This window comes from Oryx dammah, unplaced genomic scaffold, assembly GCF_014754425.2.
Source record: "Oryx dammah isolate SB20612 unplaced genomic scaffold, SCBI_Odam_1.1 HiC_scaffold_22, whole genome shotgun sequence".
NCBI lineage: Eukaryota > Metazoa > Chordata > Mammalia > Artiodactyla > Bovidae > Oryx > Oryx dammah.
The window spans coordinates 61145973-61171032 of record NW_024070206.1 but is presented as its reverse complement, the minus strand read 5'-3'; the positions used below and the strand labels follow the sequence as shown (position 1 = coordinate 61171032).

Sequence of the window (25060 nt, the reverse complement as noted above, 5' to 3'; positions counted from 1 at the left end):
TTCCAGAATCTGAGTGTAGTCTGTTTCCAGAATCTGAGTGTAGTCTGTTTCCAGAATCTGAGTGTAGTCTGTTTCCAGAATCTGAGTGTAGTCTGTTTGATATCATACTAACGTGTGTGTGTCATTGTTGTTATTTCATAGACAATGTAGGATTTTCTGGGTCTTCAAACAGTTCTGAAAGCTGCTCCATAGGGGTTGGGGAAGCAAAATGAGTCAACTTATCTATAAAACCCTAGCAAAACTACTGTTCTTATTGATTATACAACTTAACACTCAAGATAGATCTATAGAGAAACATTAAGAAAAACTATTGAACCATTATGGATTGCTATTTTCTCTAGCTTAGACAAGTGGTAAATTATCTAACATCATATTAAACTTTCCATAAAAACCATGCACTGTAAACCGTAAGAAACTAATTTCTGAAAAAATATATTCATTTATGACAACTAATTCTGAATTTGCATTTGATATGATCACGATCTTACTTTATCTATAGCAAACACATCTATATGGCTGAAGTAGCATTAATAAAGATTAATAAAATTTTAAATGTTTTACTATTAAAAGTTTTATCTCTGAAAAGGAATTTATGTAATTTTTGTTTGTTTAAAAGTAAACAATCATTGCTCATATTTTATGGGTGGGATAAAAAAAGTGGTTTCGGAAGCACCTTCTTTAATAGCGTGTGGGAAATGAATGTTACCTACTATTTAGCGGCATTATTATATATATTTTACCTTCTGAAAGGTGAGCTAGGTCATCTGTGTGAATGGTGTTAGTGTCTGTTTTCCACCTACCAACATAGTGGCCTTAGAGATCCCAGTCATAAAACAGATTTTTATTTTGATTTTAATCTACTTTACATGGTGACCCTCCTAGGTATCTGATCCCAAATAAGCATAAAGTTTAGGCTGCTTTCATATGTCATTATCACAGGTCTTTGAGGTTGATAGTGCCGGTAAACTGTCATCTTAATTGTGTATTATAAAAATCTGGTAATTTAGACTTAAAACTTTCATCAGTGTTGACACGTTTTACTCAGATGGTTCATGGATCACAAATTTTAAAACTCCTGGGGTTAGAATCTGAAAGTACCTAGAACTACTGGGCACTGTAACAACTAACATGTTCTCGGGGCTCACTCACTATAAAGCGTTTCCCTGTATAAAATTTTCATTGCTATAATGAATTCTAAATTTTTAAACTTTAAAAACTAGGTAATGATTAGTAACACTGTGATTCCGTAAGTGTGCACCGGCAGGAGCGCTACAAGGTGAGGCTTTGTATTAAGGACTGCGTTTATATGTTTACTCACCACCTACAAGAAAAAGAATTGGTTTCAGGACAAAGATGACATTACATTTAAGTTTTTAAAACTTAGTTTTCTGGCAGTACCTCGTAGTTCGAATTTGTATTCCTTGGTTGATAGTTCAGCAGGGGCTCTGTTTAGTAACATGAGGAGACATTCCAAAATACTGAATGAAATAGCCAATTTGCATTTCTTTTTTGTTGTTCTAATCAAAGACTTCCCTCCTTTCACTTTTCATTCAACAAATGTCACCTCACTGAGTTCATCACGCATTCGGAACAGTACCCGGCGCACAGGGCATCACTGCTGTGACCATCCAGGGCAGGGTGCCCTGCGCCTCCACACCAACAGGGCCGCATGCACGTCCAGAGAACGGACATTTAGGAGCAATGGTACTGCATCCCTTAAGCGATGTGCCACTGTGGGGAGGTGAACTGACCTCTGGGTAGGGTGACCAACTGGTCCCCGCCTGCCTGGATATTCCCAGTGTCGGTACTACAAGTTCAGAGAAATCCCTCAGTCGTGAGCAGACTGCAACAGTTGGCCACACTACCTTGGAATCCACATCTTCATCTTGAAAACACAGGCAAAATAATACCTACTCACAAGAGTACTGAGGCTTAAGTAGGGACCTATTGATACAGGACAGAAGAATGGAGCACAGCAGCACTACCTGTCACCTCCCTACTCCTTCCACCGGACTAGCTCCCTGCCTCGGGCAGCTTACTTAACCTGTTTCCTTTATATGGAAAAAGGGAAAAGAACTTTCCGTTTTCCTTATGTATGAATACTACCATTCACCTCCTAGGTCTGTTCAGAGTTAAAATGCACATCAGCTGCATCAACACAGAGCCAAGTAAGGAAAGCAGATCATCAGCATCATCATTAGAATACTCAGCCCATTTCCCAGCAACCGTCAACTGTTGATAAATGTTTATTATTAGAAAGGCGGTTTAAAAACAATGTATAAACTAGGTTAGTGTTTTGGGGCTCTTTTTTCTTTTCTTAGTCAGGGCTGTTGCTTCCTCAGAGAGGAAACAGAGAGCTGCACATAAGCATCAGATGTGAGGCTGCGGGAAAGGGTAACAGAGATGGGTGACCACCAACACATCCCTGGGGACTTGGGGCAGAACCATCAGCTCCCGCAGGCCTGGTGCAGCTGCTGCTCTGAGAACAAAGGCAGGTGGCTGAGAAGCAGCCACAGCACAGCATTCCCAGAGGCCTTACTGCAAAACTGAGTGAAGAACCACAACAACGTGGCTTCTGCAGGGAGACAGACCTGGCCTGAGCCTGAGGGAGAGGACATGTCCACCCCCCCGGGAGGCCAACTGCAGGGCTGGTGTGAGCAACAGCCCTTCCCTGGGACACACCTGCACCAGGGCTTCCGGAAGAGCACCTCTGCCCAGGATGCCAGTCCAGAGGTGATACAGCAGCCATTTTTGTGGTTACCTGGTGGTAGGTGGATGACGGGTCTTCTGTCCCGTCGGCTTTCAGGACCAGCCTGGCTTCTTCACTGACTGCTGTGTCCTGTTTGATCGCACTGGTGAGGGTGAGGGGGGCAGGAGTGGGCAACCCTCTGTGCCAGGTCGTCTCCATGCTCCTGTGGTGCTGACACAGCCTGGCACCAGTGCTGTCCTCAGCACAGCGTCCCACAGTGTGTGCCCTCGCACCGGCCTGTGGCCCACAGCCCAGAAGCTGGAGACTCGACTCCCGCCTCTTCGTTGAGGTCTCGCGGCTTGTGGTGCAGTCAGCCCTGCAAGGCCTTGCTGCCCGCTAGAGCCACGGGAGCCATGCTCTGCCCATCCAACCTCACTCGCCTTCAGCTTCTTAAAGAAAATATTCAAGGGCCTTAGGATGACATCAAAGCTGACCTGTTCCTCAGCTGAGTTACCAAGGCAATCTGACAAAGATTTGCAGAGCTCCATTCTGGAAGCAGCACACTGACAGGCAGGTGGGAGAGCAGTCACCAAAAGATCCACCACAGGAGCGGTGGTGAAGGGGCCTGCCTTGTTACCGGGTCGGGGAAAGGCTTTCTGGGGCCTCTGGAGTTGTTCTCATTTACTATTCACTGTAACAAATGAAGTGACGAGGTTCCTGGCTGTTAAAAAATAATACATCCCAAAACCATGGTAACAGAATTCAGAAATTACACTAATATGCTACATTCTGTCTTTCACCGAATAGACTTCAAATATGTAATCTGAGGGAAGAGGGAAGGAGAAGGAAGCATTTATTACTTGAAGCAAAAACACGGGATATTTCCCAAAGCAGTGTCTCCAAATATGTAATAGTTTTAATGTTCATGCATAGATTAAAATTTAAATATACACCTTTTTGAAAACATGAAAATAAAAAAAGAATTGTCTTCTTTCCTTCTCAACTTCCAATCTTTTAAATGACAGCAGAAAAATCCCCCACCACAAAACTAAAGTTTAGTTTTTCCTTTTCAAATAATAAACTTAGGGAATTCCCAGTTGTTTAAGGGCCCACACTTCCACTGCAGGGAGCAGAGGTTCAGTCCCTGGTTGGGGAACTAAGATCCCACATACTGCACAGCATAGCTAGTAATAATAAATTTACTGCCTTTTTACAAGAACTCCCATATGCTTTTTTTTTTTTAATGTTCATATATATACTTTATTTTATTTTATTTTTTTTTTTATTTTAAATTTATTTATTTATTTATTTTTAATTTTTACTTTACAATTCTGTATTGGTTTTGGCATAGATTGACATAGTCCCATATGCTTTTTGAAGCTCAGTTTATATCAAATTTTGATCTGTAAGCCTAAAAAAGTGTTTAAAAACCAGTAACTAACATATAAAAAGACTCCACATCAAAAGCTGGACTACAGCTAGCAACCAAAATTCCTTCATCACAGTGGTTCTGCTCAGGGCTGTTCCTCTCTGCTGGAGGGACACAGCCTGGGGAGGGTGCAGGGGCCATGGCAGGGAGGGAAGAGGCTGGCGATGCCGCTCTGATCCTGCAGTGGACAGGACCATCAGTCCAACAGACTGACCAGGCCCCAAACTCACACAGAGCCCCGAAGTCTCACAACTGAAGGAGCGCAGGCCGAGCCACACAGATGGCAAGCTGCGCCAGTCAGCACAGGGCTCAGCCTGGAGAACGGCAACTCCCGGCCACCGTCACACAAAGCAAGGATCTCCAGCCACAGCTATTTCGTGACCCTGTAATTAGTCAGCCTTTTGGAGGTGTGCTTATTTTCACAACAACAAATATGGTATCTACTTCCATGTTTAAATTGTTTCTGAATCATCACGATGTTTTAACATTTAAAAGAATTAAACAGTTCTACTTGCAGTGGTATAACAAGTTTTAATTCAAAATAGACACTCTGAAAACAATAAGTAAAAAAAAAAAAAACTTGAACAAGCTCTTTGAATTTACAACAGAGCACACCAACAATCACACACACGCCAGTTTCACAATTGTCTCAAAAATGTACATTACAGCAATGACATGCAAGAATTATACTTTAAAAATCCACGTGGTAGACTGTCACATCTTCCAAGCACGCAGCACAGAGGCCGTGCATCACCAGCACTGCGGCTCAAGGTCAAACAGGCTGGTCTCCATAACTGCTTCTGATGCTTTATTTCAGATTTTGTGGAAAAAACGAGGCCTAGCTGGCCAAAGGACAGTAACACACTTGATTCCTTAGCAATAGCCCATCCCAGTAACCTGGACACCAGGCTATGGGAAAGCCCATTTTCCCAGAATGAATAAATTTACCTCCAGGAAACTGTCAGATTTAATACACCAACTAGGAGACTAGCTCCAGTCCATACATTTCACCTTGTTCCCTGAAAACCTGTGTTTAAATCTTAGTAGCCACACTCAGGGGTCAACATTTTATTCCTGAGTAACACAGACTTTCCCGTTCACTGGTTTATGAACAGTTAGGTTAGGAGGAGAGCTTGTGTGTGTGTGTGTTTTCAGTGTTTGTTCTAAAGGCACTAAAGATTTATTGTCTTGTCTTTGAATGGAGACTTATCACCATATCAAAAAGAGGGGGAAAGTCTACAGTGAGAAGTATTTTGTACCTACAGAATTACTTTATTTGTAAAATAACTTGATTTAAATACCGGTTCAGTATACTTTTAACAACTGAAAACATTTGGTTTTCTGAGTTACAATCAAAAACAACAGGACGTAAACAACTGAAAAAACGTAAATCAAAATTATAATCTAATAAGCAAATACCTTACAAGAAGAAATCAGCATAAGTTAATGCAGTGCATCCTTAAGGAACCAGACACGTCACGGAGGCTGCTACTCACTTCTCTAAACATTTACTGTATCGTCTGCTGCTACTTAGGAAGCTGAGGGAGAGCAGTTTTAATTTGCAGTTAATCAAGTGTTTTGAAACAAGCTGAAATTTCCTTAAATGAAAAATAAACATAGATAGATTTCAGTTTTTATCATACGATACTGACACTACTGGGAAAACAAGGCGTGCATGAATTATCAAAAGATTTAATTTACATGACAGAGGAAAAAACAAAAAATAACTGTTACAAAATCAAACTGCAGGAAACAAATTTGAAATAACTATTCACTTCTTTATACAGAAGTCTTTCTGAGCACCTGAAAGAAATCTAAAGAGCAGCATAAAGACCACTGAAACTGATTAGTTCAACATACAGTGAAGAAAATAACATTTTTAAAAATCTCAATTGAAAAAACTACTAATTATCTAATACTTTAGATTTCCTAACTTTTTTTTTTTTTACAAGTTTTGTGGTTCATGCTCAAAGTTCAATCTGTGTTTAACATTTTTAAGTTCAGACATGTCAAAGCCTAAAAGTACAGAAGGCTTGTGATTTTTTATTGCTTTCATGCAAATATACCTTCTTTTTCCAAAAAATGAAGCCACATCAATTTTCCACACCCATAAAAGTGAGGATAACAATTCTATTTCCTTTTTACTAGGATATGGTCTCTTGTGGAAATAATCCCTAAGAAACTGCTTTTTGTCTTCGTAAGAACGGTCTTCGTACTTTTTAGGATTTAATGCTAAAATCTGAAGAGCGTCGTCACTAATGGGCGGCCCCTCCGTCCTGCCCTCACTCCGCTGCCGTTTAACAGGTGCAGCACTCGGTGCCTTTTCTGGGGCTGGGTCTGCGTCCGCGTCTATGATGAGGGGCCGCTCCGCGCCATCCCTCTGGTCTTCGGCCGCGGAGTGGCCATCGGGCAGCTTTCTCTTCACTGAGAAGCTGGTGTCATGGATCACCTCGCCGTTGACTAAGAGCAGCTCGCTGTTCTCCAGGAGGCCGGGCTGGCCCTGCAGGTCGGGGCTGCTGTCCTTGGGGGCGCTGCGGCAGCGCAGCAGGTGGATGGCAATGGCTGCCAGCGTCATGTTGCCGGTGTAGACCCCACAGCAGTGGATGCACTTGAAAGCTGGAGACTTCAGAATCGTGTGGACTGTGGGCGTGATGTGGTGCCTCTCCTTCAGATGCAGCTCGTATGCCTCCGTTGTCACAAAGGTGCCAAAGCAAAAGGGGCAGGTCAACACCTGCTTGCCGGGCCTCCCAGATGCACCTTCAGCCTGGGGCCTCACCTTGATGTACACAGGCACCAGCGACTTGGAGTGTATGCCCGCCAGGATGGCCAGGTAGACCTCCCGCTCGCCCAGCTCCTCCCTGGGCAATATGGTAATAAAGTCAAGGTGGGGAAACAGCAGGTTGCCATTGGCGTCGATATCCAGCTGAAAACCTTTGTTACTGTAATCCATGGGCAGCTTCTTCTTCCCCAGGTGCATGGTCCGACTGTGCTCTGAGAGGCCTCTAATATCATGGAAGGTGCACGGGCAAAACAAGCAACCCAGGCCGTGCATCAGTAAGTGATGGATAAGCTCTTGCTCCGAAACTAAGCACTTACAAGACAGACACCGCACTGTCTTCTCTCTCATCCACTTTAAAAACGGTGCACATGCTGCCAGTTTCTCTGGCTCCAGTTTGTCGGCAGCTTTGGATTCACTGTGCTTATGCGCCACTTCCATATGGACCTGGTACACATTGGAAGGGAAGAGCTCGTTGCAAACGGGACAGGTTTTCCATTGCTTGGCCTGTTTGAGCACCTGATTCGCCTCTGCCACAGACGAAGAGGCCTGAACAAACATACTCTGAGTGGCATTTACCACCACAGGAGGGGAGGGCATGCCGGCCATGGAACTGGCCATCTGGGCGGCTGTGCCTGACTGCAGGAGCTGGACAGGCATCTGGGGAGGGGCCACAGTAGCAACACTTCCAGGGGGCACGGGCAGAGTGACAGATACCGGGGCAAGTGTGTATGTGGGTATGCCATTCACTTGTTTCCCTGTGGGGATGAGTTGTCGAAGAATAGAGCCCGACGTCAGGAAAGTGGTGTTTGGCGAAGCACCAGGTCTAATGGTCTGATTTGCAGGCAGAATGTTGGTATTCAGAGACTGATTAAGCTGCAGGACCCCAGGCCTCACTGACTGGCCCACAGGAAGAACTCCTGACATGACCGGCTGACTGAGCTGAAGAACACCAGAGTTAATGCCCTGGTTCACAGGAAGAACAGCTGACGAGACTGTCTGGTTAGGGGGAAGGAGCCCAGGTGGGACTACCTGGCCAGGCGGGAGCACCCGCAGTGGGACCGTCAGCCCTGTGGGCAGTGCTCCCGAAGGGGCCGTCTGTCCGATGGGGAGCACCCCTGACTGAACCACCTGGCCAGCAGGGAGAACCCCAGAAGTCGCTGTCTGTCCTGAAGGGATGACCCCAGCAGGGGTCACCTGTCCTGCAGGAAGGACCCCTGACGGGAGTGTCCGACTCACAGAAATCACCGCTGGTGAGACTGCCTGAAGCACTCCAGGGGTGACAGAGGGGTTGACAGGGAGGACCCCAGACCCAACGGGTCTGTTCACCGAAAGAACTCCAGGTCCAACTGGCCTGCTTATGGGCCCCACAGGCTGGCTGAGCGGCAAAACCCCCGGGCGGATGGTCTGATTTATGGGGAGGACACTGGTTCCAACAGACTTATTTACAGGTCCAACCGTCTGACTCAAGGGCAACATGGGAGGGTTTGCTGCCTGATTAAGTGGCACTCCGTGAGAGAGAAAGACAGGCTGAGGCGTCGAGGGTGGCAGAGTGAGGCTGCTCTGGCCCACTGGCAGAGGACTGGAGACCAGAGTCACGTGAGGCTGGGCTACGGCTGGCGGAGAGTGGGTGACACTACCCACAGCCCCTGCAGCCGGAGGGGCTGCACCCTGAACCGGCTGCACCATGGTCTGGCTCTGGCCATTCTGTGGCAAGGAAAGATGGAAGCCAGGAGATGAGGCTGGGATGCCCGGAGCGCTGCTATTCGGTGGTACGGCCACGTGTGCAGCTGGTTTGGGAGCAATATGCATCTGTTTCAAAAGGCCAGTCTTCTTAATATGTTCTGAGATCACAGACCTAAGCTTATTCTCCAAATCCCGGTGTATATCGGATGTCAAAATATGATACATTAAAGCGTCCTGGCTGCTGGCATTGGCGTTGCACTTTTTACAGTAATACCTGTCAGACGGGGGCAACTTCTCTGCACAGAGGGTGTCGTCAGCTCCTGGATGCTCACCCATCTCCTCAGTTCTCAGGCCAAAGTAGGAGTTAATTAAGTAGTGAAAATGTGCTACCAGCACATGCTTCTTCATGCTGTAGTACAGTGTGTTTGAAAAGTTACATTTTAAACATGTAAAACTTATCACATCACTCCTAGATGATTTAGTTTCACCTGAAATATTCACTGTGTAATTCTGGACTTTCCGAGCAGGTGCATGGAACATTCTGAAGTGCCTTCCCACAACTCTGGGTTGAGAGGAAAACACGCAGTTTGGGCAAGGGATCACCAGCTCCTGGTCAATTTCATCTTCATGGTAACGATGTAAATGATTTTTGAACGAAGTAAGCACTTTTGTGGAGTATTTACAGAGGCTACAACAGTATGGTTTTGTTCGATATCTCTGTTAAAAAAAAAAGTCAAGCATAGTTTAATAAAACTACATAGTTTAATAAAAATCAGATGCTACACAATCTACAGTTAACAAGTAAACAATTTTTTTTCTTCTAACTTGCTGGATCTAGGACTGTGTTTTAAGGACAGGCACCTACAGATAACACACATCACAAAACCCTTTTCATTTTTTTTCCTAAAACACTTTAAAAAATGTAACAACTATTCTCAGCATTTAGGCCATACATACAAACTGCGTTTGGTCCCCAAAACATAGCTACCTGAACCCCGTTTCCAAAGCCAGCCATTAAAATCACAAATCTCATTATTTAACCCTGTACTCTAAATCAACTGCATCAATTGAACTCAATTCTCAGCAAGAAAAAATTACTTTCTCCCTCATTCCACTTTTCTTAGTTCCAAGTTGCTTACTCCAAATTCTAAAACTTCTGAAATGTTCTAACATAACCAAAATTGATAATTGTTAAACTGATCACCCGTCTTTCATTTCCCAGATTCCAGGAAAAATTATGACCAACCTAGATAGCATAGTCAAAAGCAGAGACGTTACTTTGCCGACTAAAGTCCGTCTAGTCAAGGCTATAGTTTTTCCAGTGGTCATGTATGGATGTGAGAGTTGGACTGTGAAGAAAGCTGAGCACCGAGGAATTGATGCTTTTGAACTGTGGTGTTGGAGAAGACTCTTGAGAGTCCCTTGGACTGCAAGGAGATCCAACCAGTCCATTCTGAAGGAGATCAGCCCTGGGATTTCTTTGGAAGGAATGATGCTAAAGCTGAAACTCCAGTACTTTGGCCACCTCATGCGAAGAGTTGACTCATTGGAAAAGACTCTGATGCTGGGAGGGATTGGAGGCAGGAGGAGAAGGGGACGACAGAGGATGAGATGGCTGGATGGCATCACTGACTCGTTGAATGTGAATCTGAGTGGACTCCGGGAGTTGGTGATGGACAGGGAGGCCTGGCGTGCTGCGATTCATGGGGTTGCAAAGAGTCGGACACGACTGAGCGACTGAACTGAACTGAACTGAGGAGACAAATGGACAGTGACAACCACTGAAGACAGAGGGGCTGTGGCTCACTCACTGTGAATAAGCCTGAGGTAAGTTCAAGCCACAGACTGCCACTCTGACAATGTGGTATCTCTATGTAAGGCAAATATGGGGAATTCAGCAAGCCTGGGGCATAAGAACAGACAATTGTACAACAGCTGGCCAACTGAGAAGCACAATGTGTTCTGACATCCAGGAAGCCTTGCTGGTGTGACGTGAGAGCAGCACGGCAGGCACCAGATCCCAGAGCTGGAGCACCAGAAAACACTGGGCCTAGCTTCACAAGCAGGAAGGCCGGGGCATGGACAGGTTAGACACCGGGGCAGAGGTCTTCCCACTCTGCAGCTGTTTCCCGCTGACACAGTGGCCGCTGGCCACCCCCGTCCTTCCCAGACATGTGCCCGGAGACCACTCTCTCACACACACACATACAAATTCCCCTCCTGTGGGTTTTGTCACTCTCTCTGCTAGTCACGCAGTCTTCCTCTTGGGTCACTGATCAGAGAAAGCACCCAAACACATTCAACAACATGTCACTACTGCCTTTTCAGCAATTAAGAAATCTCAGGTTCTGGCACTTCCAGGAGAATCTATAAAAAACCTAGGGGACAGCCAATCACACATCACATTTTAAAAAATTTCCAATTCGGACACACTTTTTTCTATTTTAATATCTCTGAAATCTGGAAACACCTTACAACTGACAGTTTAATGCTGTACTTTAGTTTCATTTGTGGTTCATTTAAAATGGAGCCATCTTATAGTCCACAAATACTGTATTGAAAAACCAGATACACCAGTTAAAGAGTCAACAGAACTAACAACTTGTTAATATCTGTTAGTACTGAACAGATCTTTGAATCAAGGCAAGATTTCTTAAATAAGACATCATAAATACAATCCATAATAGAAAATACATGCCTCCTGAGGAAATCTGTACGCTGATCAAAAAGCAATAGTTAGAACCGGACATGAGACAACAGACTGGTTCAAAATTGGGAAAGGAGCACATCAAGGCTGTATACTGTCACTCTCCTTCTTTAACTTCGATGCAGAGTACATCATACAAAATACCAGGCTGGAGGAAGCACAAGCTGGAATCAAGGTTGCCAGGAGAAATATCAATAACCTCAGATATTCAGGTGACACCACCCTAATGGCAGAAAGCAAACAGGAACTAAACAGCCTCTTGATGAAGGTCAAAGAGGAGTGTAAAAGCTGGCTTAAAAACTTAACATTCAAAAAACGAAGATCATGGCATCTGGTCCCATCGCTTCATGGCAAATAGATGGGGGGAAAAAAGGCAACAGTGACAGACTTTTATTTTCTTGGGCTCCAAAATCACTGCTGATGTTGACTGTAGCCATGAAATTAAAAAACACTTGCTCCTTGGAAGAAAATCTACGACAAACCTAGACACCACATTAAAGAGCAGAGACATAACTGCCAACAAAGATCCGTCCAGTTATGGTTTTTCCAGTAGCCATGTATGGCTGTGAGTTGGACCATAAAGAGGGCTCAGCGTGAAAGAATTGATGCTTTCAACTGTAATGCAGGAGAAGACTGTTCAGAGTCCTTGGACTGCAAGGAAATCAAACCAGTCAATCCTAAAGGAAATCAACCCTGAATATTCATTAGAAGGATTGATACTGCAGCTGAAGCTCCAAAACTTTGGCCACCTGATGCGAAGAGCCGACTCACTGGAAAAGACTCCAATGCTGGGAAAGATTGAGGTCAGGAGGAGAAGGGGATGACAGAGGATGAGATTGTTGGATGGCATCGTCAACTCAATGGACATGAGTTTGAGCAAATTTTGAGAGATGGTGGAAGGAGAGGGAAGCCTGGTGTGCTGCAGTCCGTGGGGATGTGAAGAGTCAGACATGACTGAGTGAATGAACAACAGCAAAAAAAAATTATAAACAGGATTTTATCAAAGTAAGAAATCTTCTCTTTGAAAAATACTTTAAAAGATAAAAAAACAAACCACAGGCTAGAAAACAATATTTACAAACCACATATCTAATAAAGGACTTATGTCCATAAAACACACTGTGGACATGTTCAAGTCTCAGTAAGGAAACATATGACCCAATTTTTAGAAAACTGGCAAAACATAAAGAGTCGAATACTTTAAACTAAAGAGGGTATCCAGATGCCAAAGAAACACACATAAAGACGCTCAACAGTGTTAGTCACCAGGGAGATGCATATTAAAACCAGAGAAGACACCACTACATGCCTATTAAAATGGAAAATAAGCAGTTAAATCCAAAAGCACAAAAACCTTGACAGAGTCCAGTGAGGATGCAGAGCAGCCGGGATGCCCACCACCGGTGGGAAAGCAACATGGTACAGGCTCTTTGGAAACAGTCCGGCAGTTTGTTCCAGAGACGGACCATATAGTGTACAACCCAGCAAGCTCACACCTGGCAATTACCCAAGAGAAGTGAAAGCAAATGTTTAAAGAAAAACCTGTATGTCAAAGTTCTAGGAAAGTGATCAATCAGAAGTAACTGGAGTGTGAGACCTTGGTTCACTGTAACAGAAAAATAACCAAGGAGAGAAGCAGAAAGAAGTGGAGTCAGGCATCCTGGGCACTGCAGGATGCCTTGTCTCCGAGATCATCCCTGTGTCCCCATCTGCCTAAGGCCACGTCTTCAGGTCCTGTAACAGCTGGGCTTCATTTCCAACATAACACGAGCATCTCCATCCCAATCCCAGATATCCAGCACATCTCATTTCTCTGCAGCATGAGCCACATAATCCAGCCAAGTAGCACATTCCTGCTACAGTGGCCGAAAAACTGTCTTTGTTCAAAAATCCTATTTCCCAGACACAAATTAAAGAAGGCTATCTACAAATGCAAAGCAAGGTACTAAAACTAGCAGGTAACACAGCCTCTACCACGCCAGGTAACAGTGGTTTATTTTTTCTGAAAATGGTACCTATTTAACATATTCAATCTCCACTATTTCATATTGCTAAACTTTTTGTGCCCATTCACACAAACAAAAACATAAACTCCCTAAGGAAAAGAACCCTAACTTTCACCTCTTTGCATCAAGCACTCAGAAAGTTGTAGCAGGAATTTGAAAAATGTTTCTTGATGAAGAGCATATAATTATACATTATATTGCATGTTACATATAATCTTTTAGGAATTCAGATGAGAAAAATCAGAGAGGCATAAGAAAATATTCACGAAGCCACGGTATTCAAAACAAGGCATATTTGAAAAGCCATGAGCTGTTCTGAGCAGAATAGCCAAATCAGAGCAATTTCAAGGAATCTTGTGTCTGTTGGTAGAGAGGGGAATGTCAGGTCAAGGAAGGAAAGAGACACCGAACAGGCAGAAAGCAGGACTCAAGAGGACAAGGTGACAACAGAAATGTTTACAAATAAAATTCTGACAGAAAAACGACTGACGAGTTACAGAAAGCTTTTTTAAGCCAGAATTCTCAAGGGCAACGCTATTTGGACAAATGGGCGGGGGAGGCAATGAGCGGAGGCTGGTCCCCTTGGTGCGAGCTGCCTGGAGGTGCTAACCCAGCGGCTGGGTGGCAGGAAGGTTTTCCAGAGGAAAACACTTTCTCACTTTACAATGGAGAATTCAGCAGTATGTCACAGTTTAGCTGGAATCTGCTTAACTATGAGGTTTCAAATTTATTATAAATTGTGTTCCCTGATTCAAACTCCATATTTTTAATTTTTGAAACCACAATGTATGCTCATACTTGAAGTCATTTCTTTTTACTCAGAATAGTTACATAACTCAGAAGCCCTTCTTATATCAGAGGCATATAATAATAATATAATAATTTATCACTGTATCACTTCATCAACTTTATATGCAGAGAACTCACAGCATCAACAATCCTGTATTATAAAACATTTAACTTTTTCTACTTCCCTACATGTTTACATTATACCCTCCTCCTCCCTTTATTCATCTGTAACCCCGAAACACACGATGTTCCTCAAAACTAAACCAACACTTACCCCACGTTCTGAGGAAACATGAAAACTGGAAATAAAAATACATACCACTTTCTTTCCAGAAGGTTCCCACAGAGAAATATCTCCCCATGATGTGTTATAAAAGTACTTCTCTCCTGGGTCAAAGCCTTTAAGGTCCTTTTAGAAAGGGAGAAAAAGAGAGATTATTACGTAATTTCAGAAGATAAAGAAGTAAGAACCCAATGGGATTCTTTGGCACTTAAGAAATCTACATGCAAAGGACTTCCTTGGTGGACCAGTGGTTACAAGTCCCAGCACTCCCAATGCAGGGAGCACAGGTTCAATCCCTGTCAGGGAAATGAGATCCCCTATGCTGCACAGTGCGGAGAAAGGGAGGGAGGGAGAGAAAGAAAGGGAAATCTACGTGGGAAAACTGAAATGAAAATATATCCCATGGCAAACTCTGACAGAGTTCCCATCAAGCTAGAGACCTGGGGAAAATGCTGAAATAATCCAAGTTAATAGTACAGCTTCTGTACTCCAGCAGCTGCCTTTCAAATTATGTCAAGTCCTTACAGAGTTTATACTTAGTAAACGTATCTTCTGAGTTTCACAGTGTCTTAAATTCAATACATTTTTTTCTTCCTTTCCCACACTTTCTTGTTTGCGCTTCATTAAACTGTCCTATTACAGAGCTGATTTCCTTCCTGGCCACACTTGCTGGGGTGCTGGATTCTTTCCATGTCTTCAGACTTCCATAAATTAAAAAACATACTAAATATATATATATGTAGTTTTAAAAATACAGTCTTATAAGAAATAAGCAGATGAGATTTCCCACAAATAATTTCTGAAAGAGAAAAACCACATGAGCAAACACTGTCTTCCCAGTGTGAGCCCCATGGAGAAGCGTGTCTGGGGTGGGATGACGTGGGCACGCCAAGTGTTGGTAAGAAGTCAGACGGTGAATATGTAAGGCTTTGCCAGCATGCAGTCTGTCTGAAACAACTCAAGCTCACCACTGTGCACAAAAGCAGCCATAGACAGTACGTAAACACAGACAAGCAAAGCTGTATTTCAAGAAGTTTATTTACAAAATAGACAGCAAGCCAGATTTGGCCCAGTTTGCCTACCCCTAGTCTAAACACTCAAATAAGAAGTATAGAATGTCAGATTGAGTTAAAAACCACAATCCAATTATATGTTGACTGACTGGTTCAAAATCAGGAAAGGAATACAAGGCTGCATACTGTCGCCCTGCTTATTTAACTTCTTTGCAGAGTACATCATCCAAAATGTCAGGCTAGATGAATTCACAAACTGGAATCAAGACTGCTGGGATTCATCAACCTCAGATATGTAGATGATACCACTCTAGTGGCAGAAAGTGAAGAACTAAAGAGCCTTTTGATGAGGGTGATAAAAGAGGGTAAAAAAGCTGGCTTAACACTAAACATTCAAAAAACTAAGATCATGACATCCAGTCCCATTGCTTCATGGCAACTAGAAGGTGAAAAAGTGGAAGCAGTGACAGATTTTACTTTCTCTGGCTCCAAAAGCCCTGCAGACGGTGACCACAGCCATGAAATTAAAAATGCCTGCTCCTTGGAAGAAAATCTACAACAAACCTAGACAACGTATTAAAAAGCAGACATCATCTTGCCAGCAAAGGTCCACTGCATGAAAGCTATGGTTTTTCCAGCAGTCATGTATGGATGTGAGAGTTGGACCATAAAGAAGGCTGACCACCAAAGACCTGCTTTCAAATTGTGGTGTTGGAGAAGACGATCGAGAGTCCCTTGGACAGCAAGGAGATCAAACCAGTCCTAGAGGAAACCATTTCCTAAAGGAAATCAACCCTGAATATGGAAGGACTGTTGCTGAAGCTCCAATACTCTGGCCAAGTGATACAAAGGGCAGACGCATTGGAAAAGACCCTGATGCTAGGAAAGACTGAGGCAAAAGATGAAGTGGGTGGCAGAGGATGAGATGGTTAAGACAGCATCACCAGCAAGAATTTGAGCAAACTCCAGGATATAGTGGAGGACAGAGGAGCCTGGCATGTTACAGTCCATGAGGTCGCAAAGAGTGGAACACAACTTAAGAGACTGAACAACACCAACAATTATATGCTGTCTACAAAATTTCACTTCAAATACAACATCATAGACAGGTCAAAGATAAAAAGAAGGAAATCCATGTCACATGACCACTACTCTAAAAAAAGCTGATATAAATCACCAATGTCAAAAAGAGAGGGGAGGACTTTTTCCGGTGGCAAGTGGATAAGAATCCACCTGCCAATGCAAGGGACACCAGTCCAATCCCTGGTCCAGGAAGATTCCACATGCCGGGGTGCAACCAAGCCCACAACCTGCAACCGCTGAAGCCCTTGCACCTAGAGCCCGCGCTCTGCAGCATGGGCAGCCACCGCGATGAGGAGTCAACACCCTGCTGCGAAGAAGCCCGCACTCGCCGCAACCAGAGAAGCCTGCACAAGGCACCGAGAACGCAGCGCGGCCAAAAAATAAACAGAGATACCACTATGGTTCCTAGAGATGAGAAAATAATATGAACACCATGATGCCAATAAATTCGACAAATTAAAACTGACAAGGACAAATCTCTTAAAAGAACATAAGAAAAAGCTCACTCAGGAAAATCAGATAACCCGATAGCCTGATGTCTAGTGTAGAAATTGACTTCATAACTAAAGCCCTTCCCACAAAGGAAACTCTAGTTCCAGACAGCTTCACTGGGAATTCTACTAAACATGGTATTATCAATTCTACATAGACTCTTCCAGAAAATAAAAAGGAAGAAACAATGCCCAATTCATTTCACAAGGCTGGCCAAGACTTGACAAAGATATAACAGAAAATGAAAACTATAGACCGTACCCTTCAAGAACATAGATGAAAAATCCTTAACAAAATGTTTGCAAATCAATTCACATACTAAAAAGGACCAAGTGGAATTTATCCCAGGGATAGAGGTTGGTTTAACAATTTTTTTTTCTTAAAAAATAAAAACTATGTAATTCACTAGACTAAAAAAAAGAAAATTATATTAATATAGAAAAGTCATCTGACAAAATTCAACCATCGGTCAATAATTTCTGCTCTAAGCAAAGTAAGAATAAGGAACTTTCTCAACCTGAAAAGGGGATCTCCCAAAAATATGTAGCTAACAACTATGCTGCACGGTAACATAAAGAACATTCTTACATCTATTTTAGGTTTCATTTCAAAAATTTTTTGAAAACCAACACTATCAAAAGTTAGTAAGGATGTGGAGCAAGGGAAACCCTCCCACACTGCTGACAGGAATGTGAAATAATCACACAACTACTTTGGATAATACCAACTCTAGGTATTTATCCAAGAAATATCAAAACAGCTGTCCACAAAACACACTTTTATAAGAATATTTGAAAAAAAAAAAGTGCTAGCTCCTTAGCTGTGTCCAGATCTTTGCGACCCCACCAGGCTCCTCTGTCCATGGTATTCTCCAGGCGATACTGGGGTGGGCAGCCATTCTCTTCTCCAGGGGATCTTCCCAACCCAGGATCAAAACCACATCACCTGCATTGCAGGCAGACTGTTTACCATCTGAGCCACCAGGGAAGCTCTGTAAGAATATTTTTAAGAACCTTACTCATAATAACCCCAAACCAGAAACAGCCTAGGTGTTCACATTAGAAGAATCAACAACTACTTACAGAATGGGATCCTCCTCAGCAACAAAAACGACCAGCTACAGAGAAACAACACAGAAGAATCTTCCCCAGGAGCACCTATTATTTCACTGATATAACACATCAGACAGGCAAATCTCATCCACAGTGAAAATTTTCAGCATGATGGTAACTGGTGGGGTGGGGTGGGGTCTGACTTCCACACCAGGTCCTGTGCCCTGACAGGGGCTTGTACTGCATGAGTCAGGGCATTTCCAAACCCATCAACTGGAGACAGCTACGGTACATCTCACAAACATATAAATTCCCCTCCCACTAAAAGCTGTAAAGAATTACTAAACTTGTGTTATGACACACCTATGCTGAAAGAGTTTAAGGGCAAATTTATCAATGCCTGAAACTTAGAAATGCATCAAAGTATAAGATAGAAGGACCTCCCTGGTGGTCCAATGGTTAACACTCTGCACTCCCAGTGCATGGGCCTGGGTTCAATTCCTCGTCAGGGAACTAGATCCCACATGCTGAAACTAAAGATCTCACATGTTACAATTAAGACCCAGTGCAGCCAAACATAATTTTTTTTTAATAAGGTTGACGGATGGGTGTATATACATATGCATGTTAATTTTATAGAATTTAGGTGGGAGGTACATGGGTTTTCATGGTACAATCCTTTCAGTACTTCTGTAGGCTTCAATTTTTCATAAGAAAATACTGGAAAAGGAAGAAGTAAGCAGTAATGTTCTACCGCAGGAGATAAGAAGGGTTTAAGGGAAGAAGTGCTTTCCACTGTCAGATGCAGGAAAAAAAGAGCTAATATGGGCTTCCCTGGTGGCTCAGTGGTAAAGAATCCACCTGCCAAGCAAGAAACACAGGTTCAGTCCCTGGGTCGGGAATATCCCCTGGAGGAGGAAATGGCAACCCACTCCAGTGTTCTTGCCTGGGAAATACCATGGACAAAGGAGCCTGGTGGGCGACAGTCCATGGGGTCAGAAAAGAGTCAGATTCAATTTGTGACTAAAGAACAATAAAACGCAACTATTAGGAAATAAACAGATTAACTATTTCAATATTTTTTGTAGATTAAGATATAGGAACATAGTGTAAGATTAAAAAATCTGTTTATACATATAATGATCTCGGAAGATGGTCACAGGGTGGGTTTAGTGCACCTTTTTTTGAAGCTTCCCTAATTCAGATGCAACAACATCAACTTTGCAAACACTGGTTTAAATGTTCTGACCTGATCTAATACTTGATGCACAGAAATTAAGTGTGGGAGCTGCCTCAGAAATGGCAGCTTTGCGTAGAGCAGCAGAAAGCAACACAGTGTGGTACAGTGCAGCAAGAGCAGGAGCAGCCAAACTTCCAGGCCAAAGGCAGGCTGCCCCAGGGCTTCCAAAAGCAGGGGCGGGGCCACGGAGAGCTCCAGGGAGGGCAGCGCAACAGAAGACTGAGAGGAAAGGCTTGCGAAGTGACAATCCGCAAGTCACAAAGCCAACTATGACCATGGATCCAAGTTTCTACCAGATGGTCAACCTTAACTGCTTCTAGCTCATGTCGCTCAATAAATCTGACAGATACTTTAACCAAGGGACCTTCTATTTCTAAATCCCCTTTTCCTACCACTTCTTTAAAGAGTTCCGGCCCCCATGTGGCAGTATTTGTATCTCTGATAGTTCCTAATTGCGAAAACACAGGATGACAAAAGCTGCTAAGAACAGTAACAGTTTTTAATTTTTTAAATTCACTTATTTTTGGCTGCACCTGGTCTTCGTGGCTGCGCGCAGGCTTTCTCTAGCTGTGGCAAGCAGAGCCTACTCTCCAGCTGTGGTGCGCTGGCTTCTCCGGATGCAGAGCATGGGCTCCAGGGCCCGTGGGCTTCGTGGCTGCAGCTCGTGGACTCAGCACTCGCAGCGTGCCAGCTCTAAAACGCAGGCTCAATGGCTGTGGTGCACAGGTGTGGAATCCTCCCGGACCAGGAACTGAACCCATGACCCCTGCACTGGCAGGTGGATTCTCAACCACTGGACCACCAGAGAAATCCAGAACATTACTACTTTTAAATAAATTTGGATACTATTAATCACCTCAGTATCCATGAATATTTGATATATAACAGTAATTTAATGGAAGAGTTCACTTTCAACTCTCAGATAATGCTTCATTTACCTATGAATTTTTAGCCACCAGAAAAACTGTAATAACTCCCAAATAACTTCATGACGCCTCAAGGGCTCACATCATATATTAGCAATCTCTACCCTAAGCAGCACACACATTATACACGGAAAGAACATCTAATGTCTCTTCCACTTTCTTGGTCCCACCAATTAGGGGTGGGTGTGTGTGTGTGTGTCTGTGTGTGTGTGTGTCTGTGTGTGTGTGTCTGTGTGTGTCTGTGTCTGTGTGTGTGTGTCTGTGTGTGTGTGTGTCTGTGTGTGTGTGTCTGTGTGTGTCTGTGTCTGTGTGTGTGTGTCTGTGTGTGTGTCTGTCTGTGTGTGTCTGTGTGTCTGTCTGTGTGTGTGTGTGTGTGTGTGTGTGTGTTTAAAATGAACATCTCCTCTGCATTTTAATGAGATTCAGGACTGGCCCTGCCTAACTAGGGTGACCAAGCACCAGTATGACTGGGACTGATCTCTGTTATGGGTCCAGCACATTCAAGATATGCCACATACTCTCCAAGCACAAGTTCTGAAAAGTTTTTTTAAGGTTTTACATGAGGAAATGTGAGTAAAATAATGAAGACAATTGATGTGACTATTTTACAGCATTAAAATGTAATTCTGGGGAAGCTTACATGATATGAGTCTCAGCGTCCTGGTGTTCACAACCGAACAGTTTGCTGGCTGCACACCAAAATTAAAACAACCTGAGAACTGAACAAAGATACGAAAAGAGATAATCAAAGAAACCTAAAGTTGTTTCCTTGGAAAGACCAACAAAATTTACAAATGTTTAGCTAGACTGACAGAAAAAAGAGAGAAGATAAAAGTAAGTAAAACCAGAAATGAAAGTGGATGTTTTACAACTGACCTTACAGAAATAAAAGGATTAGATGAAAATACTAGCAACAACTGTATACAAACAAAATAAACTAAATGAAATAGACAAACCCCCAAAAACACACTAATTATCCAAACTTATTCAAGAAATAGAAAATTTCAACAGACCTATAACAAGTAAAGATTGAATCAAAAGGCATAATCAAAAATATCAAAACAAAGAAAAGTCCAGGGCCAGATGGCTTCATTGATTAATTCTACCAAATATTTAAAGAAGAATTCTTTGAGTTCTTCTCAAACTCAAACTCTTCTCCCCACAACAGAAGAGGAGGTAATACTTCCTAATTCATTTTACATGGCCAGCATTATCCTAATAACAGAGCTAAACAGAGACATCACAAGAAAAGAAAATTACAAATATCCTTTATGAATAAAAATGAAAACTCCTTAACGGATACTAATGAACAAAACCCTACAGTGATTACAGATTATACCCTATGACCAAGTGGGATTCATATCAGGAATGCCAGCAGAGGCAGCATAAGAAAATCCATCAGTGTAATATACCAAACATAACAGAACAAAGCGGAGAAAAACCCACACAACTACCTCAAGCGGCAGAGAAAGCATCTGACAAAATCCAACACCCTTTCATGATTAAGAAAACACTCAGAAAAGCAGAACAGAACTTTCTCAACATGACAAAAGGCACCGATGGACACCATGATACTCGACAGTGAGAGACCGAAAGCATTCCCTCAACACTGCGAACAAGACAAGGACGCCTGCTTTCACCACTGCTACTCAGAACTGTCCTGGAGCCCTAGCCAGAGCTCTTAGACAAGAAAAACAAATAAAAGGTATCCACAATGAAAGGGAAGAAGTATTACTTTCTATTCACAGGTGATACGATCCTATTAAGAATCCAAAGTGGGGTTTCCCTTGTGGCTGAGTAGTAAAGAATCTTCCTGCCAATGTAAGAGACATGAGTTCAAACCCTGATCCAGGAAGATCCCACATGCCGAGCAGCAAGTAAGCCCGTGTGCCACAACTGCCGAGCCTGTGCTCCAGAGCCCGGGAGCCGCAGATCCTGAGCCATGCGCTGCAGCTACTGCAGCCCCAGCGCCCTGGAGCCCGTGCTCAGCAACAAGGTAAGGCACCACAATGAGAAGCCTGCGCACCACAACGAGAAAGTAGTCCCCGCTCTCTGAAACTAGAGAAATCTGTGTGCAACAGTGAAGAGCCAGCACTGCCAAAAAAAAGAATCCAAAATAAGCTACCAGAGGTAATAATAAACTCTGTAAAAATGCCAGGTACAAAATGAACATACATAAGTTAGTTGTTTTTCTATACACCTGTAATGAAAAATCTGAAAAGGGAATTAAGATAGCAATTTCATTTACAATACCATCTAAAATAATAAAATGCCTAGGTATAAATATAACCAAAGAGGTGAAAGTCTTGTAGACTGAAAACTACAAAACATTATTGAAAGACATTAAAGACCTAAATAAATAGAAACACATCCTTTATTCATGGGTAGGAATACCGCCAAGATGTCAATACTATCCAGCGTGATCTACAATATAATCCCAATCAAAATTCCGATAGTCTGGCAGAAATAGAAACTCCAATCCTTAAGTTCCTATGGAAGTGAAAGGGGCCCCTAACAGCTTAAACAATATTGGGGGAAAGAAAAAACAAAGAAGTTGAACAACTCACTCTTTCCAACTTCAAAACTTAACACAAAACTATGGTAATCAAAACCCTGTAATACTAGTGTAAGGACAAACATACAGATTAATGAAAGAGAACTGAGAGTTCAGAAATAAATCCATGTACCTATGGCCAAATCATTTTCTACAAAGCTACCAATTCCACTCAATGGGGGAAAATTAGTGAAATCAATGGCTCCGGAACAACTGGATTTCCACGTGCAAAAGAACGAAGGTGGACCCTTGCATCACACCACATACAACATTAATACAGATCAACAACCTAAACAAAAAGAACTACAACCATCATACTCTTAGAAGAAAACACAGAAAATCTTAACTTGAATCTGGCAATGGCTTCTCAGATACAACACAGAAAGCACTGCAAACACACAAACAGGACTCCATCAAAACATAAAACTTTTGTGCATCAAAAGATATTATCAAGAAAGTAAAAAGAGAATGGGAGAAAACATCTACAAATCATACCTAATAAGGGGTTAATATCTGGAATATATAAAAAACTACACCTCAACAACAAAAGGACAAACAATCTGATTTTAAAATGAACAAGACTTGAAAGCAAATCTCCAAAGATATACAAGTGGCCAATAAGGACACAAAAAAATGCTCAACGTCATTAGTGCCCACAGTGGCGAGTGAGGGAGGGGGAGAAAGAGGACACGAGAGAGAACAGACAGCAAGGCTGTGGCTAAACTGGAACCCTCATGCATGGCTGGTGGGAACTGAAAAGGGTACAGCCACTTTGGAAAGTTAGGTGGGTCCTCATAAAAGCTAAACAATTATTACACGATCCAGCAAAAAAATGAAAATAGGGCCTCAAACAGACACATGTGAGCCAAAGTTCACTACAGCATTATTCACAATAGCCAAAAGACAAAATCAACCCGAGTGTCTATCAACAGATAAACTGATAAAATGCAATATGTGGTTATATAACGGACTGTTACTTAGCCATAAAAAGGACTAACATTTTGACACATGCCACAACATGAACCTCAAAAACATTAAGTAAAATAAGTGAGTCACAAAAGATCCAATATTGCATGCTCCACTCACATGAAATATCTTTAATAGACAAATCTATGGAGACATATAGTAGATTACAGGTTATCAGGGGCTGAGGTGGGAGCATGGGGAATTATTACTTAATACTTAAGAGTTTCTGTTTGAGATGATGACAACTAGATGATGGAATCTAGGTGCAAAACAGTGTGAATGTAATTAATGGTACTGAATTTTACACTTAAAAATGGCTAAATGGGCAACTCCCTGGTGGTCCAGTGATTACGACTCGGAGATTTCAACACTACAGCCAGGGTTCAGTCCCTGGTGAGAGAAATAAGCTCCCACGAGTCACACAGCAATGGCAATTTCATGTTATATCTTACCTTTATAAGTACACTTAGAAGATTTAAGGAGAAAAAGAGATTAAAATAGTTCATTGCTTATCTTATACTGATTACATACTGAAATAATATTTGTTAACATATGAGGCTAAATAAACTAAACTATTAAATTAAAAAAATAAAGAACTGGAAAAGTCTTTGACAACACCAAAGAGGCACTGCAAGCAATGCAGGTGCACAGGGTCCTGGGTTCAGAAAGGTCAGTGCAGGGTTGAGTCCCCGCTATCACCATTTTTGAAGTGTTGATAATTTTAACTCTGAATTTGTTTTATGACGTGAAGTCTGACAGGACAATGAAGCACGTGCCAGGGGCCTGAAGCTTCAGCTCACACACGGCCTCACCACCATTGTTTCTGGGACAGAGCCTGTCGCTGCTCTCGGCCCCCATACCCTCCACACCCCCCTCTCCCACAACCACTCTGAGACTCTCGCCCACCACCTGGGGCAACAGCTGAGCTGTCAGGAGGTCCACATTCCACAGTCGCCCTGCTGAGAGCCAGGTTGAGACTTGGGGAGAGGAGGAGGCAAGGTGGTTACCAGCCTCACCCTCAGCGTTTGGCACATAACTTGGCGCCTAGTGCCCACTCTGAATACAAGTACCAGAAGCATCCTGGCTCAGAAGCTGAAATCACGTGGGAGCCATCATCTGCCTGGGACAGCAAACTTGTCGGGCCTGCTCATGGCCCCACATTTTCATTTTGCACAGGGCCCTTCAAAATAGCTAGGCTTTAATATTAATAATTAATTAATTATTAATTATTAATTAATTAATATTAAATATTAAATAATGTTTAAATAATATTTAATAATGTTGTTAACTTTTTAAGAAACTCTTCAAGATACTCTAAGGAGTTGCAGGGTTTAGATCTACTTTTAGAAAGGAGATAAGGTTCATGGAA

General features: G+C 42.8%; 1 protein-coding gene across 2 annotated transcripts in view; it reads right to left on the bottom strand.

Moving 5' to 3' along the window:
- Positions 1–4629: 4629 nt before the first annotated feature.
- Positions 4630–25060, bottom strand: part of ADNP2 (ADNP homeobox 2) — a 34443-nt gene continuing 14012 nt past the window's right edge. For both annotated transcript variants that reach the window (XM_040264408.1, XM_040264409.1), the window contains 2 exons: positions 14402–14491; positions 4630–9297 (listed from right to left, as the gene is read on the bottom strand). In XM_040264408.1, coding sequence (XP_040120342.1) covers positions 6064–9297; positions 14402–14491 — 3324 coding nt within the window. In that variant the 3' untranslated portion in view covers positions 4630–6063. The remainder of the gene's footprint in view (positions 9298–14401; positions 14492–25060) is intronic.